We start from the raw sequence: 15,181 nt of genomic DNA, 5'->3' as shown, positions 1-15,181 counted from the left end.
CAGGTGTTCTGCTTGCTATCTGTAGTTATGGATATTGCTCAGTTCTTCTGAACTGTAAAATGAATAATTTCCCCCACCTCAAAGCATTAGTGACATGCAATTACTCCCTCCAAAACACTTTGTAATTTTCAGATGCTGGACTTAAAAATTTTGCAAAAAGCACTAGAAAAAAAGAGTAACAAAGCAAGTCCCAAATCATCGTATTCAGTGGCTGAACACAAGTATGAAAGCTACCTTCTAGCTAAAAGCACACTTTTTCCATGGAACCTTTAGTTCCTCCAGCTCTAAGAGAAAAACATATTATCATTCCAGAAACAGTCTGCATTCCACTGCTCACTCTCATTATCATGATAGTAAGCGCTACCATTTAAAATGTTTTATAGCATTGTAAAGAACATATTCCCGTGAACTAAGTTTTGGAAGATCACAATAACCAATGGGCAAACTTGCAGTAATAAAAGCAGAAGAAAAGAAGAAATATAAAAGCATAATAAGGCTTAAGCATCCAGATTAACACACGATAACATGGCTGAACTAAAAATTGGTTGGTAAGTTGGTAAGGAAAGGATCTGTGCATAAACGTACAGATTTCTCAAAAATAACACAACTACATTCAAATACAAAATACGTTTCTCAGGTACCGGGAGGAGTTGTGTTTTTTTAAATGCTGTAAGGTTAAACACATTGTTGATTGCAGTGTTCCTAATTCAAAATTCCAAACACCTGTGCATTTCTAGTTTAATTCCTACCCTCAAAAGATGTATTGGTAACTGTTACGTTCCTCATTTTCTCTAAGTGCTTTGCTCAACTGTGGCATGAGTCACAGTAGATGATAGAAAAATACAGCATTCTATCCAAAACTGCAGAGTGGTTCAAGCGGACAAAGCATATTGCTTCTCCTGTACAGACTGCACAGCTCGGTAAGGTTAAGCAGTTAACTTAACCCTTAGTTCTACTCCACAAACCTTCATGCTATTTACTTTCCTATGGCTACGTTTTTCAAACAAGTGACAGCTGTCCTGCAGTGTACAAACATAACAAGAATAAACTTCTTAATAAACTGCTGTACAGAAAAACATATTCACATTTTTTGTACCACAGTTCATTACCACAAATGCCTTCACATACACATACTTGAAAATGAAGGTATGATGTAAGATTAAATGTTTACTTATTGCACAGTCATTTCTGATGAACAAGACAGTATGAGAATCAGCAGATTATATTCATTTTTATAGTCTGCAAAATGGTCAGTTACTAATGAACAAACACACAATCACAGTAAGGTATACCAAGAAGTAGGTACAAATATTTGGCATAAATTAGGTACATTATTTATTTTTGCAGAGGAGTAGCAAGCAGTGGGACTTTGAACAGAATACTTCCCACACTTGTCATATGTTAATGTTTCAGAGTGAAATCTCCTATTTTACTTCTTGACCCTGACGTAGATCACTCAAACCTCAAAGGTCATATCTGGAAAACCCTTTGGAGGTATAGAAGTGAAGCACAAATGCTATAAACGTTATCACTTCTCACAGTTGTCACTTCTGGTCTCCTAATACTTGATGTTTGGTGCAAATAAGTTTATTTCTTAGAGTTGAATAACTCTAAGAAATTGTGTTAAGTATATAAAAATTGAGATTCATACTTAGAACTCTAAGAAATGTGTTAAGTATGGATCTCAATTTTTATTTAAAGAGAAACTGTTTCAGATAGATAACTCTGAAGAAGAGACTGGAAATGAGTTTGGAGATAAGAGAGGAGTAAAATGAAACTCAAGCTTTCTGTTTAAAGAATGTTTTGCATCTTTAAGTGATGCAGTATTTTATATAAAACCAAGATCGACAATCCTGCATGGCAGAAAGTTATGCTGATCCAGACTCCTGCTCTGAGGAGCAACAAGGTCACTCTTGCATCTTGAAGCCTTCTCGCCTGCCTGCTCTGAGTACATTTTTACTATGAAAACACCAAGGTCACTGTCACACATTATACAGAACTTGTTATCTACAGCAGTAATGATGGAGGAAAACTGGGCAATTGTAAACTTATTGTTTGCGGCTCAGAGGTGGCTCAGGAGACTATACAGATCCACGGACACATTATAAACCTTTTCCCTTCCTTGCTTTTTACTGAGGAACGTTACTATGCATCCTACATTTTCCTACTAGGAAAAGGTTTCTGTATCAGCTCTTTTAGAAGAGATAAAGATAGGCATAGCAGACAATGCACAGCTCCTGAAGAGAATCAAAGTGGTAGACTATGAAGATGGAAATAAAGCTATAAATCAATACATCATCTATTTTTTTCCCACCTTTTTCCTATTTATGAGGTTTTCTTTACAATGCCTGCTTCTAGGGCAAAAACATTCCTATAAGCAGCATCTAATGTTTTCCTTCTGCATTTTCTCAACTCTTTTAGAACTTAATAGTTATTGTCTGCATTTTTCTGAACAATTATTTTGATTATAACTGCTTCACAGTTATTTTAGACTCTAACACCCTTCTTTGCATTGATATCTCTGTAGATTTTTACAACCCACTTTTCCTGTGCACTGCTGGTTACAGGTAATGTGCTGAGGAAAATGAGAGACTTAGGAGTGTCTAATGTTTGGGGCTCTTTTTTCCCTTGTACTTCATTTATATCTTGAAACAAAGGCTCGTCCATTAATATCTTTTGTGTGCTGATTTATTTCATTTGGCAGGAAAGCTTACCTCATTTTTGTCAAATGTGAATAACATAACAGAGTACATTATTACTTCCTGCAATTTTATAGCAATACTCAACCTTCTATAGGTAGCTGGTTTTCCTTTCTAAAATTCAAATTTTCAAAATCAAAAGATTTACACAGCATACATTTTATAACCACAAGAAAATCCTTTAAAAATTAGATCTGTGCAACTGCACAATAGCCTATCCAGCTATTTATAATTACTATTGTATAATGTAATGGCTACACCATGAGAGTGAACTCTAAAAAGAAATTTACAAGAAGCAATCCTAGTGTTAGTCTTTATGCAAACTAAGGGTCTGGATAGTTATCAGACTGGATGATAAGTAACTTTATGGAAATACTACAATATTAGGGCAACTGGAAAGTGGAAAACACTTCCCAGAAATCCCCAGTGACAAGACACACAGAGGAATAGCACCACTGCTGATTCCATGGAACCACTCCTGCAGTCTTGACACATTACAGAACATAAGAAGCACAAATACGGATACATTTATGATGTGCATGAGATTTTTATTATTCCTTAAAAATGCATTTGGTATTAACTGAAATTAAATGAAATTGAGTGTCTAAAATGTCATTATCCAAGCTGGACAATTAACCAAGAAGGACCAGATCTTAAGTTTTCATTTTGTGCCTAAGAAGGTTGCAGTGGATGTAATTCACAACCTCAGATGTTTTTAATTTCCAAAATCAGGCATACAAGTAGACTGTACTATTCATAGTAAGGCAAACAATTTTAAAGCAAAAATTTCCACAAGTATTTTATCTTTTACAGAAAGAACTAAAAGGAAACTCAACAATAAAGCATATTATTATACTAACAAGTGTATTTTTGGTGATAATATCATGGTTTTAGTCAACCTGTTTTATAACACAACACTTGCTACTATAACAGTCCTTACAATTGTACATATGGAGGATGCCTCAATCTAGTTAATTCTCAATTTAGTTCTGAATTAATATCTTCCTTATTCTATTCTATCGTATAACATCAAAGTATCATTTATTTCTCTGTACAGAGACATTAAATATTGGTTTAACTTGTTTACAAAGTTGGCAACATCTGAAGAGGGAGACCAGATATCAAAGATCATATTCACTTGTTCATCATACATCAGTGTTAGAAAACCTGGCATGCTGAATTTGAAGGAAATGGCTAAAGCAAAGTAGCTTCAAGAGCTGTCTTCCCGATGATCAAGTTTTCTAGAAAATAAATTTCTTGTTTTATTAAATAGACATTTCCTATGCTAATATTAGTATGTGTTGTATTAAGTTTAAAAAAATAATTAATTAATTGAAGACTAATAACCAAAAAAAAGAGTATGAGAAATAGATGAAAAACACTGCAACTGGAAGTGGAGGAAAAGAGAGCAGAGAAGTAATAGAACCAAATACTGCTAGATAAAAGGGTTATGTTGTAGTCCTAAGCTTTGTGGCTAGAATATAAAAAAAAAACCCAAACCCCAACCTCTTGAGTTTTTAAGAGAAAGTCATAAGGAAAATCAAAAACAAAGAGAGAGAAAAGAACGAACCATAATTTAAAGCAATTATTACACTGTAGGTGTTTCTTACTTAGAAAGGGAAATATTTCAAAGGACGGCACAAGCATGATATGCCAACAAAGCAGTCTTGGCAATGGAAACTGATTTGACAAAGATATATAATAAGACTTCATTAATTCATAATTTTCTAATCTGAGTAAAAAACTGTATCTCTCTACTTTTAATTCAAGTTTATCAATATATAATTACTGGCAGGTTAAAATATTTTAGTATTATAAAATTAGTCTGTTTTGTAACTGCAATAAATGAATTAAAACCATTGAAGATGGTAAAATGAGGGTGAATAATAATTTACTAATTGTCCTAGACATCTTACTAAGATTTGCAGTTAGCCTACAGAAATACAAAAGAAATTTTATCCAGCTAAGACATTGTAAAGAATTATATACAGAAATTGAAAGGAATAAATTGGTCTATTAATTTTCTGTAAATTCAATTAGGAAATAAATTGAACCTCCCTTCCCCCTTTTTGTTGCTATTACTTAAAATCTACAATAGGTTTTCTACCTCAAAATTAAACATAAAGGTGGAAGAAAAACTTTGCAATTTTTTGGTCATAAGAGGGAGAAGAAAGTATTTTGACAATTTGGGTGGGGTACCTGAAGAAACATGAGATGACAGTGTGCTGATTAACGATCAATCAGAAGATTAACAGGACTGCCACAGCAGGATAATTGACATGTACATGACCAAAGAGAAAGGAAGAAAGAGAAAAAAGGAAAGAAGGAAGGCAGGCAGGCAGGAAGGCGGGAGAAGCTTGTAACATGAATTCCCAGAAGCTCACAGTAGAACAGCTCTACAGATTTGTTTTTACTGTACATTTATTTCAGTTTCAAACAAAATGCACAGAAACTGATATAAGTAAATTCAAGATAGCTTTTAAAATAAATTTAATAATGGGCAGACCAACAAAATTTCAAATGCATTTTGTGACACAAGCTGCTTATTTATGTACAGAAAAGTACTATACATGTTGCCACCTGGGTACAGGTAGGTTCCTAAAAAGTCAGATGTTGGAATTTTAAATCACTGCTACATTGCCTATATTATTTGCCTCAAAACCTGAATCCACTGCATAATCACTGTAATGTAGCCTCCCCTTTCAAAAATATTGAACTTTCCTACTACCAAAAGCATGGAATCACAGCATAAATACTAAAACCCTAGGCAATTCTAAAAAAGCTGGTGAGAGATGTGGTTGCAATTTCATGAATTTGCACTGTCGATTTGAATACAAGACTGATCAAAACCTACAGAAAATTCAGTAAGTGACAATCAGTCCTTTTAGTACATCAGGGACTGATGAGACCTCATCATCAGCATTCTTTGCAAGGAGGAGATGAAATAGGAACTTCGAAGATGAGGGTTCTAGTTTTAATTATTTTGAATTTTAACCTATTTAATACCAGGGTGCATTCAAAAGGTCACTGACAGTATAAAGTAAGACAAGCATCTCAATCCTTAAAAGAAAGGCTTCCACATAGGCCAGTTGGAGGCCGGTAACCAGCAGTGTAAAACAGGTCAATACTGGGTATGATCCTGCTGAACTTAATTAATGATCTGGATGATGGGGCAGAGTGCACCCTCAGGAAGTTTGCTATGCCTCCTTTCACCAAGCAAGGCATCAACTTCCTGCCAGTTCTTACTGGCAGTAAATGTTCTATTCCTCTACACAGCTTAGCTCTGCTGACTTCTTTTCCAATATAAAAAATTTACATACGCCTGATCAGAGGGTTACAGGAGATAGGAAATATTTTGCCCGACTGTTGTAACAAAATATGTCTGCAATCTTAACCATGATAAAGTAATTGTAGTAATGCAGTATCATCAAAGGTAATCATAATTATTTATAGCTTTGACTTGGGAACATGACTTTCTCCTGCTCATTAATCCATCTGCGGGTCCTGAAGAAGCTGGCGAATGAAGTTGCTAAGCCACTGGCCATCATTATTTGAAAAATCATGGCAGTCAGGAGAAGTTCCCAATGACTGGAAAAAGGGAAATATAACCCCCATTTTCAAGAAGGGGAAAATGGAAGACCCGGGGAATTACAGACCAGTCAGTCTCACCTCTGTGCCTGGTAAAATCTTGGAGCACATTCTCCTGCACAGCATGCTAACGCACATGAAAAACAACAAGGTGCTTGGTGACAGCCAGCATGGCTTCACTAAGGGGAAATCCTGCCTGACCAATTTGGTGGCCTTCTATGATGGGGCTACAGAATTGATGGACAAGGGTAAAGCAGTTGATGTCATCTACCTGGACTTGTGCAAAGCGTTTTACACTGTCCCACACGACATCCTTCTCTCTAAATTGGGAGATAATCAATTTGATGGATGGACCACTTGGTGGATAAAGAACTGGCTGGATGGCCGCACACAAAGAGTTGTGGTCAACGGCTCAATGTCCGGCTGGAGGCCGGTAACGAGTGGTGTCCCTCAGGGATCAGTGTTGGGACCGGTCTTGTTTAACATCTTCATCGCTGACACGGACAGTGGGATTGAGTGCGCCCTCAGCAAGTTTGCTGATGACACCAAGCTGTGTGGTCCGGTTGATATGCTGGAGGGAAGGGATGCCGTCCAGAGGGACTTTGACACGCTTGTAAGGTGGGCTGATGCCAACCTTATGAAGTTCTACCATGCCAAGTGCAAGGTCCTACACCTGGGTCGGAGCAATCCCAGGCACAGCTACAGACTGGGCAAAGAAGAGATTCAGAGCAGCCCTGCAGAGAAGGACTTGGGGGTGCTGGTCGATGAGAAAATGAACATGAGCCGGCAGTGTGCGCTCGCAGCCCAGAAAGCCAACCGTATCCTGGGCTGCATCAAAAGGAGCGTGACCAACAAGTCGAAGGAGGTGATCCTGCCCCTCTACTCTGCTCTTGTGAGACCTCACCTGGAGTATTGTGTGCAGTTCTGGTGTCCTCAACATAAAAAGGACAAGGAACTGCTGGAACAAGTCCAGAGGAGGCCACGAGGATGATCAGGGGACTGGAGCACCTCCCGTATGAAGATAGGCTGAGGAAGTTGGGGCTGTTCAGCCTGGAGAAGAGAAGGCTGCGTGGGGACCTAATAGCAGCCTTCCAGTATCTGAAGGGGGCCTACAGGGATGCTGGGGAGGGACTCTTCGTCAGGGACTGTAGTGACAGGACAAGGGGTAACAGGTTAAAACTTAAACAGGGGAAGTTTAGATTGGATATAAGGAGGAAATTCTTTCCTGTTAGGGTGATGAGACACTGGAATCGGTTGCCCAGGGAGGTTGTGAGTGCTCCATCCCTGGCGGTGTTCAAGGCTAGGCTGGATGAAGCCTTGTGTGGGAAGGTTTAGTGTGAGGTGTCTCTGCCCATGGCAGGGGGGTTGGAACTAGATGATCTTGAGGTCCTTTCCAACCCTAACTATTCTATGATTCTATTCTATGATTTCCTACAATTATTCTATGTATAAACAGCAGACGTCTCAGGGCTTCCACAGTCTGAGGAAGCAAAACAAATAAAAATGAAAAAAAATTATCGAAAATAAAAGGAACGGTAGCACCAATGGTAAAAATCGTGTAAGTAAGTACAAGTTAAAAGCAGGAAGTCAAGTATTATTGTTATTATGAAGCTATTTATAAGGCAAGGAACAAAAGAAATAAATTAAATTATTCAGAACAATTGGAAGAGTAGAGTTATGAACTGGAAATGGCAATATAAATTTTCAGTATTTCTCCATGGGTTTTAAAAGTATGTTAGTGACACAGTATGTGGAATCATGGATAAAGAAGTAACATTCACTAGCTTTTCTTAAAGGTAAGAAGAATAAAACCAAGTTCATAGAAGTGTGCATATTAAACCAAAAAGAAAGATAGGTTAGGTAATTTGGAAGGGATATTAGGTAATCTTGTCACACATGAATTTTAAATATTTATCTCATATGTGTTATAAAGGAAAATACATTAGTTAACATTGCAGTCCAACATAATACGAGAGCTGTAGGCACGTACAAAACCTCTAAACTCCACCTACTGCAATTAAACAGAACTGAATCATAAACTGAGGACATTACAGGAATTCTTTCCATTCATCCCAGAACCATCTTTTATTTACAAAAGAACAGACACTTCCACAACAATTATCTAATGTATAAAATGCTTGAAACAATGCTTCTGAAGAAAAGCAATAATTTTAATAGGGATCAGAGATCAAATTTTAGCCTATCATACCTTATGAGGTAGGCAATGGTAGTGCTTTCACTTAAAATCCTTACTCTTTAATTTTTACTCTGCAAAAATATGGGGGTTTGATTTGTAATGAATTGATAATTGATAAATGCTGAATGTTCAGTTGATCCCACAGTTCTATATGCCCACACTGAAGCACTTCTCTTCCATTTTTTGCTAGATGGCTCTCACTGCAGAAACTGGGCATTTGTCAAAGTGATGCAGGCATCTCTTGGAGTACTGGGACATCCTTTCCACAATAGACCGTGCAATCTTTTAATTATGTTTTTCTTTCATGGTTTCTAAAACTTATAATCCCATGGTGATGGTGGCATGTCCATCTGGAAAGCCTGAGATCAATTCCATTATCTAGTGACATTAAAAATTACTAACATCCTTCCTCAACTGCAGCTATCATGCTACAAATCAAAAGATCTGACAGATTTCTTGCATTCACTTTTTAATTTTACCCTTCTAGCCTTTTTCTGGGGATTTTGTAATCACATTACTGGTGAAAAGATTTGCCTGCTTCTCCTGCATCTCTGTTTCTTTGAAAAATGTTTAGCTAAAGTATATGGAATATTTAGGGGACAAAGGGGTAAACTGCAGCTGGGGCAACACCACTGTGATGTGTGTGGAATAGTTTTTGTAACACACAGTTTCTACAGGACTAAAGTTCTATGCTATTTGGATATGCAAGTCAACTGTAAGTAGGACTGCTTAAACCATCACTAAAGCTGGATTTAATGATGAAAACAATCCCCCAGAAAGAAAGCCCCAGTCTTGAGCTCACAACAGAGACAAAAGTCTGAAAGAGATGAGGTTGAAATATAAACAGATAATGAAGTTGGCATTGTGAGCCAAATCTTCCTATGTGTAAATAAAAAAAACAAACAAACAAAAAAGTACTTTGTGTACAGTTAAAACACTCCATGTCTCTCTCTTAACTAATTATTTAATGTAAATGTAAACCACAGTGTGAAATACAATCCTGGTTCTACTAAAGTTAACTAACTTAATGGAACTAGGATTTCAACCACTGTTTTTAAGCTGAATTTGTTAAAACATTTGACTAGACTTTCTTCCAACTTTGTTCAGCTTTTCTAAAAGCTGATACAGAGAAATTATGCACAACTGCTCTGCATATTAATTAACAGGGGAGTGATAAACAGAAAAGTGGGAACTAAGAACTGCCCCGGTGACAGGACAAAGTAAATTTCCTTCTCCCATAAAGAATAAAAATATCAGCTTCTATTAGAAGCACATAGTTGGTGTTTGGTGGCTGCAACAATAGCAACTATGGCACTAGCATCATAAGAAAAGAAACATAGTCTCCATATCTATATTCTAGTTTTCCCTAGCTTGGGTCACGTTTACTTCATGCACTCCCTTCCATATATACACAGACTCTAAGTGATACAATATTCAGCTTCTGTTTTGAAAATATTTTCATTAGATCAACTAATAACAAAATCATTTTACTGTTTTTAGTATTCACAATGAATTTGTTAACTTTATTGGATAATTTAAAGCAAGCATTTTTATCCTTTGCATTTTTATTATTCAGCTTTCTCTGTCCATCAGTTTTGCCTATACTTCTGTTTTTCTCCCAAAGTTAGTACATTATTTGCCACTTTCTAATATCAGTGTCCAAGAGCTGCATGCAGTGTTCTGTTCACTGTATCTCACTGCTCCCTTACAGACTTTTTTCTACTGATTTCTAGTATGTGGAAAACTATAGCACCTCTCTAAGTACCTCTGTAGAAGAGATACAGGTGATACAATATACTAGATATGAAATTAATTTGTCTTGAATATACATAGAAGAAACATAGAAGCAGCATACAATTCATCAGTGAAATGAAATTTGTGTCTATAGGCCAGAATCTCTGGGGAAATATCTGAACAATATTTCAGGGTTGGTTTTTTTTTTTTTTAATATTGTCAAGTAGCTGCAGATAGCAACTTAGTCTATGGAGATTTGAATCATGTCCAACAGGCACCTCCACATTAGCAAATAATTCAGTGCAAGAGAAGCGGATAAACATACTGAAGAAGCTGGTGCAGAGGCTCCTCCAATTTCCATCATATGCAGCTACAGAGGGATTAGATGTAGTCTGGTTCTGTGTGCCAAACATGGTCTCACACTGTGTGCAGCAAAGCTACCATACAAATTTTGGCTTCCTGAAGTGCAGGCTTCTTTAGGGAGCACCATTTTTTCCTTTTCCCTACCCCATGCCAATGTCAGCAGCACATGCCCACATCAGAGCCCCTGTCACTGTTGCTCATGGAAGACTCCCCATTATTTCTGCTCATTTCCATAGCAGTTTTGAGTTATGTCATTGCTCCTGATGACTATCGTACCTTCCAGCTCCACGTTTAGACAACATCTACTGCAAGGGGTTCAAAACATTAGTAGAGGTGAGCAATATAGGTTAAAACTATCATAGAAAAATACCGGCTCACTGTCAAATGTAAGAGATTACCAAGTACTATATCAATTGCTACAAAATATTCTCCAAAAGTAAGCTGAAGCACCTCTATTTAATAGCTACTTGATAGTTAAAAAAAAAAATAAATCAAGAACTGCCTGTTTAAGAAAGATGTCTTTGTATTTGACACAGACAAATCTTTCAGAACTTTTACAGTCTTCTAAGCATTCTGTCTGCCTAACTCTCTCTGAAGGTTACAATACTCTCTTGTGGCAGGAAAGATGGTTACTTACTTGCAAACAACTAGTTCCAATTTACAACTGAAGTTCAGCTGTGTGATAGAAGAAGAATGAAATACACAGAAGTTAAACAAACCTTTAAAAACTAAAATACCTTAATACATAACCAGGATAAATACACCTGTAACCACAGTAATATTATTTCACACTTGAGTTCAGCTAAAATAAGACAATAGCAGCATGGGAAACCCTGTCATATGTTTATGATACTCAGAATTTCCATTCAGGAGCATGATAAACCCTGGTCATTTCAACCTGAGAAATACCAAATACGTATCTATGCTAATTTTTTTTTTAATCTAAGCATTTACAATAGCTCCCATAAGGATTAACTGCAATACAAAAGGGAGGCAAGTCAAGAGAATGAGGAGACAGTAGGACTTTATGATTCCATTCATGAGCCTGCAAGATGATAAGAAACTAGTGCAGATAATTATGTGCAAGAGAGTATGGTCTGCAAAAGCAATAATGGGAAGAAAAGGTGGCTTCCTTGAAGTGAATGATAAGTGAAGAAGGTTTAGGATACCAAACAGGAAGAACAGTCAGTTCATTTGGTACTGAATTGGAATGGAGGTGTTTATAAACAACTAAGAAGTAGTATTAATAGCAGGAAAGTTTAAAACCTCCTTATTTAAGAATTTTAAGCTTGCTCCTCAAAAATCAATCTCCAAAATCCCGCCCAGAAATTACTTCAAAAGCAGGAAGCCTTTTGAATCAAGTATTTTACTTACTCTGCAATCCTAACTCCTATATATAGTTTTTTTTAAACTGGGACTTGGCCCTTATTTCACTGATCTATTTTTATTTCCCAGAACCCGTAAGACTTGATGAAGTACCTAACATCCAGCTTTGCCAGGAGCTTTTTCTGTCAGGCTTGAGTGACTCAGCTTAAATCTGTGAACAACAGAATCCTGTAACATTGATTCAACAATTCCTACAGCTCCATGCACCTTGATGATCTCCGTCAATCTTCCAAATCAGTTAACATGCCAATAAGGCTTTCTTCACTTTACACTGCCTTACATAAGGGAATTTGAAATAGCCTTTGACAATGAGTCAAGTCCCTATTTCAATCAATATTCCTAGTGACTTAAAAATGTTTCATAAAAGCATATCCCTGCACTATAATTCTGTCAAACAAGATATAGAAAGGCTGAGAACTACAAAGCAATGACAAAAAGTGAGAGAATAACATGCACTTAGCATACAGTATGTTTTATTCCATTAATTCTCAGCTTCTGTGATTCCTTTAAAATGCATTAGATCAGAATCTTTTTGTGAGCAGTGTCTATGAGAACTGAATTTACCTTCAAACTGGTTTGATCATGCATAACTTCACCTAAGTTTCTCTCAGGTTTATGAGAAAAATATCTTGATTCTCAAAGATTAACAATAAACTGGGAAACAAATTTCTTTGGTATGCAGAACTACATGCCATCTATTATACAGAAGCCATATATTCTCTAAACCATAATATTTTTCAGTTGCATTAACTTTAAAACTGATTTCTTTCATGAAGGCACACTGAACCCCATTTTACATTGTTCTTTAAGCTTTTTTTTTTGCTGTGTACACAGCAACACACCTACGGTGAATGTGATACTTCAGTGGAAGAACTACAGGTGTGTGAGCCTTGGAGGCACTTCTTAAAAACCTCCTAAGGCACTGAAAGAATTACAGTAGAGTAAGGTGTATCATCAATAGTACTATCTGAAAAAAAAATAGTGGATAAACATTTCGTCAAATACACAAAACAGGTGTAACCTATTATTACTGCTTACATAAATATTTATGTATGTGTGTATAAAAATTAGAAAAGGGAAATATGTTTATTTTCCTCAGGAAAGCAATTTGCAAATTTATTACTCATTACCATTGACACACAGCCTACGATTTTTTTATTAAAATCAAAGTAGTTTCCTGTCCAAGACAACTGGAGTACATTCCTCTTCAGAAAGGCAAGAATCAGTATCAGGAAGCCAATAAAATACTGAACCAATACATGATATCTCTGTGCAACGTGTATTTCCTTTTCTAGAAACACTAATGAGAATTTTCTGCTGTTAAGAAAGTAAACACGAAAAGTTCTATACCCTAAGGAAAACAAAACAAGAAAACTTTGGGTTTACTAAACAAACACTGAAACAAACGCTATGGTCAACAGTCTCTGCTCACAGAACTACCCCACACCTCATTTCTAAAATGACTGGCTTTTAGTTGAATGCATTCTTCCTTTCCTCCCCAGTCTATCTTCTACTTTTGTCTTATCCTATCTTCTAATGCATTGCTTATCACCTACCACTAATGCAACCTTTAACCACTGCAAAAATGAAATCCTGCAGTTCATCTTTCTCTTCGGTACACATTTTCACAAAATATAGTTTAAAAATGCTGTGGAAATACCAGCAGTGGTACAGTCAGCCAAAGACATGGTTTGGATCTCCTGGTTCTGAAGTATTTGATACCTGATATTGAATTTCAATGGGAGGTTAGGACCCTTAGTTGAATAATGATTTCTCTTGACATCTCTTCATACTTTCAGGCTCACACCTTAACAAACATTTTCTCCCAATTATTATTACTAAAGCTACAATGTTCACCATATATCACTTTAAAATCCTTTAAAAACCCCTGTTTAAGGAATAGACATATACTTCAAGAAAGTGGATAACAGAGCTATTCCTGAAAGAGTATGCAAATGTTAAACTGTTAAACATTAGGTGCATTTCCCTCTCTGGAAGGCATTAGGGAATTTGAAACATATTTGCAAATTATGTGATTTGCTTCACAAATACACTATACACAAACTATCAAAATCTGGAGAAACACATCTAATGGCATACTGGAACTTCTTGTTCTTCCTCTTAAAAGTTCCACAGTAAGTAATAGAAATTTAAACCCTTGTTCCATAATGAAAGCTAAGAGAACATGGAACTGTCAAAAACAAATCACCTGAAACTAAAATACGAAGTACAGCTGTCTACATGCAACAGTAGCCTAATTAGTATCGCACACATATTGAAAGTAAATAATCTCTTTTCTGTGCATGCTTCTGCATAAAGTATACAGATATGTCCTTTGACAACAGCTCCAGAGTACATGCTTATTGACCCTGTATAACACAAGACACAAAATTCACAGACCATGAACTTCAGCCTTGTTATTTCTCTAAACAGCAGATGTCACCAAGCTTTTTACTTTTACCACAGAAATTAATTACATTTCATCCACTATTCTCCACTGCAACACGACTATGCAAGTAGGGAGAATATTATTTATACTATGTAGGAAAGCTATACAACTTTATCATCACCACAATAGCTTTCACAAATACTAGCTCTATGTTATTTTCATCTGTTTCAATATTCTCTACTCTCATTTTTTACTTTTCACTTAATTAGAGCCTGTTGCCCTCATGCAGTGAGTAGATTTATAATTATAAACCAATGTTATTAAAATGATTTTGCACGAATTATACTTGTAAATTCCTAATATTTAGCAACAAGAAGTAGAATTGCAGTTAAACAGAAACAACCCTAACATGAGACCATAACAGTCAAAATACTACAGCTTGCTAAACAGGGTGAGGGAGTCTATGAAAATTTGCTTACACTTCTTTCAATTGCATTTGCTTTATCTAGTAAAGCTTACTCATTTTTCAAGAGGGAGATTTCCATATCAGGGATATCACAGATATACACTGACTCAACTCCACAAAGGCAAAAAAATAAGATATTTTTCAGAATATGCATCTTCTGGAACAAAAAAAGACCTAAACCTTCTTTGAAATTTCTTATTCTTTATCACCAAAGAATTTCTTCTGATTTCTTACAATAATATCATTCTTTCTATAATCAGCTTTTGACACTTAAGTTTCTCCCCACTGCATAAACCCACTAATTTTTCTAATGCAACTTTGTTTTGGTGTTACACATAATAAGAACAGCTGTCTCATAA

At 36.2% G+C, this 15,181-nt stretch overlaps 1 protein-coding gene across 4 annotated transcripts in view; it reads right to left on the bottom strand.

Moving 5' to 3' along the window:
• FER (FER tyrosine kinase) overlaps window positions 1–15,181 on the bottom strand; it is a 184,599-nt gene that overhangs the window by 21,153 nt on the left and 148,265 nt on the right. Inside the window, exon 18 of one of the 4 annotated variants that reach the window (XM_065661410.1) lies at window positions 3,886–3,940. The exons of the other annotated variants lie outside the window; for them this stretch is intronic. Within the exon in view, the coding sequence (XP_065517482.1) occupies window positions 3,910–3,940 (31 nt within the window). The 3' untranslated portion in view covers window positions 3,886–3,909. Of the gene's footprint in view, window positions 1–3,885; window positions 3,941–15,181 lie in introns of those variants that run through there. 4 annotated transcript variants of the gene reach the window in all.

Source organism: Lathamus discolor, chromosome Z (genome assembly GCF_037157495.1).
Source record: "Lathamus discolor isolate bLatDis1 chromosome Z, bLatDis1.hap1, whole genome shotgun sequence".
NCBI lineage: Eukaryota > Metazoa > Chordata > Aves > Psittaciformes > Psittacidae > Lathamus > Lathamus discolor.
This window is presented reverse-complemented; position numbering and strand designations above follow the sequence as displayed.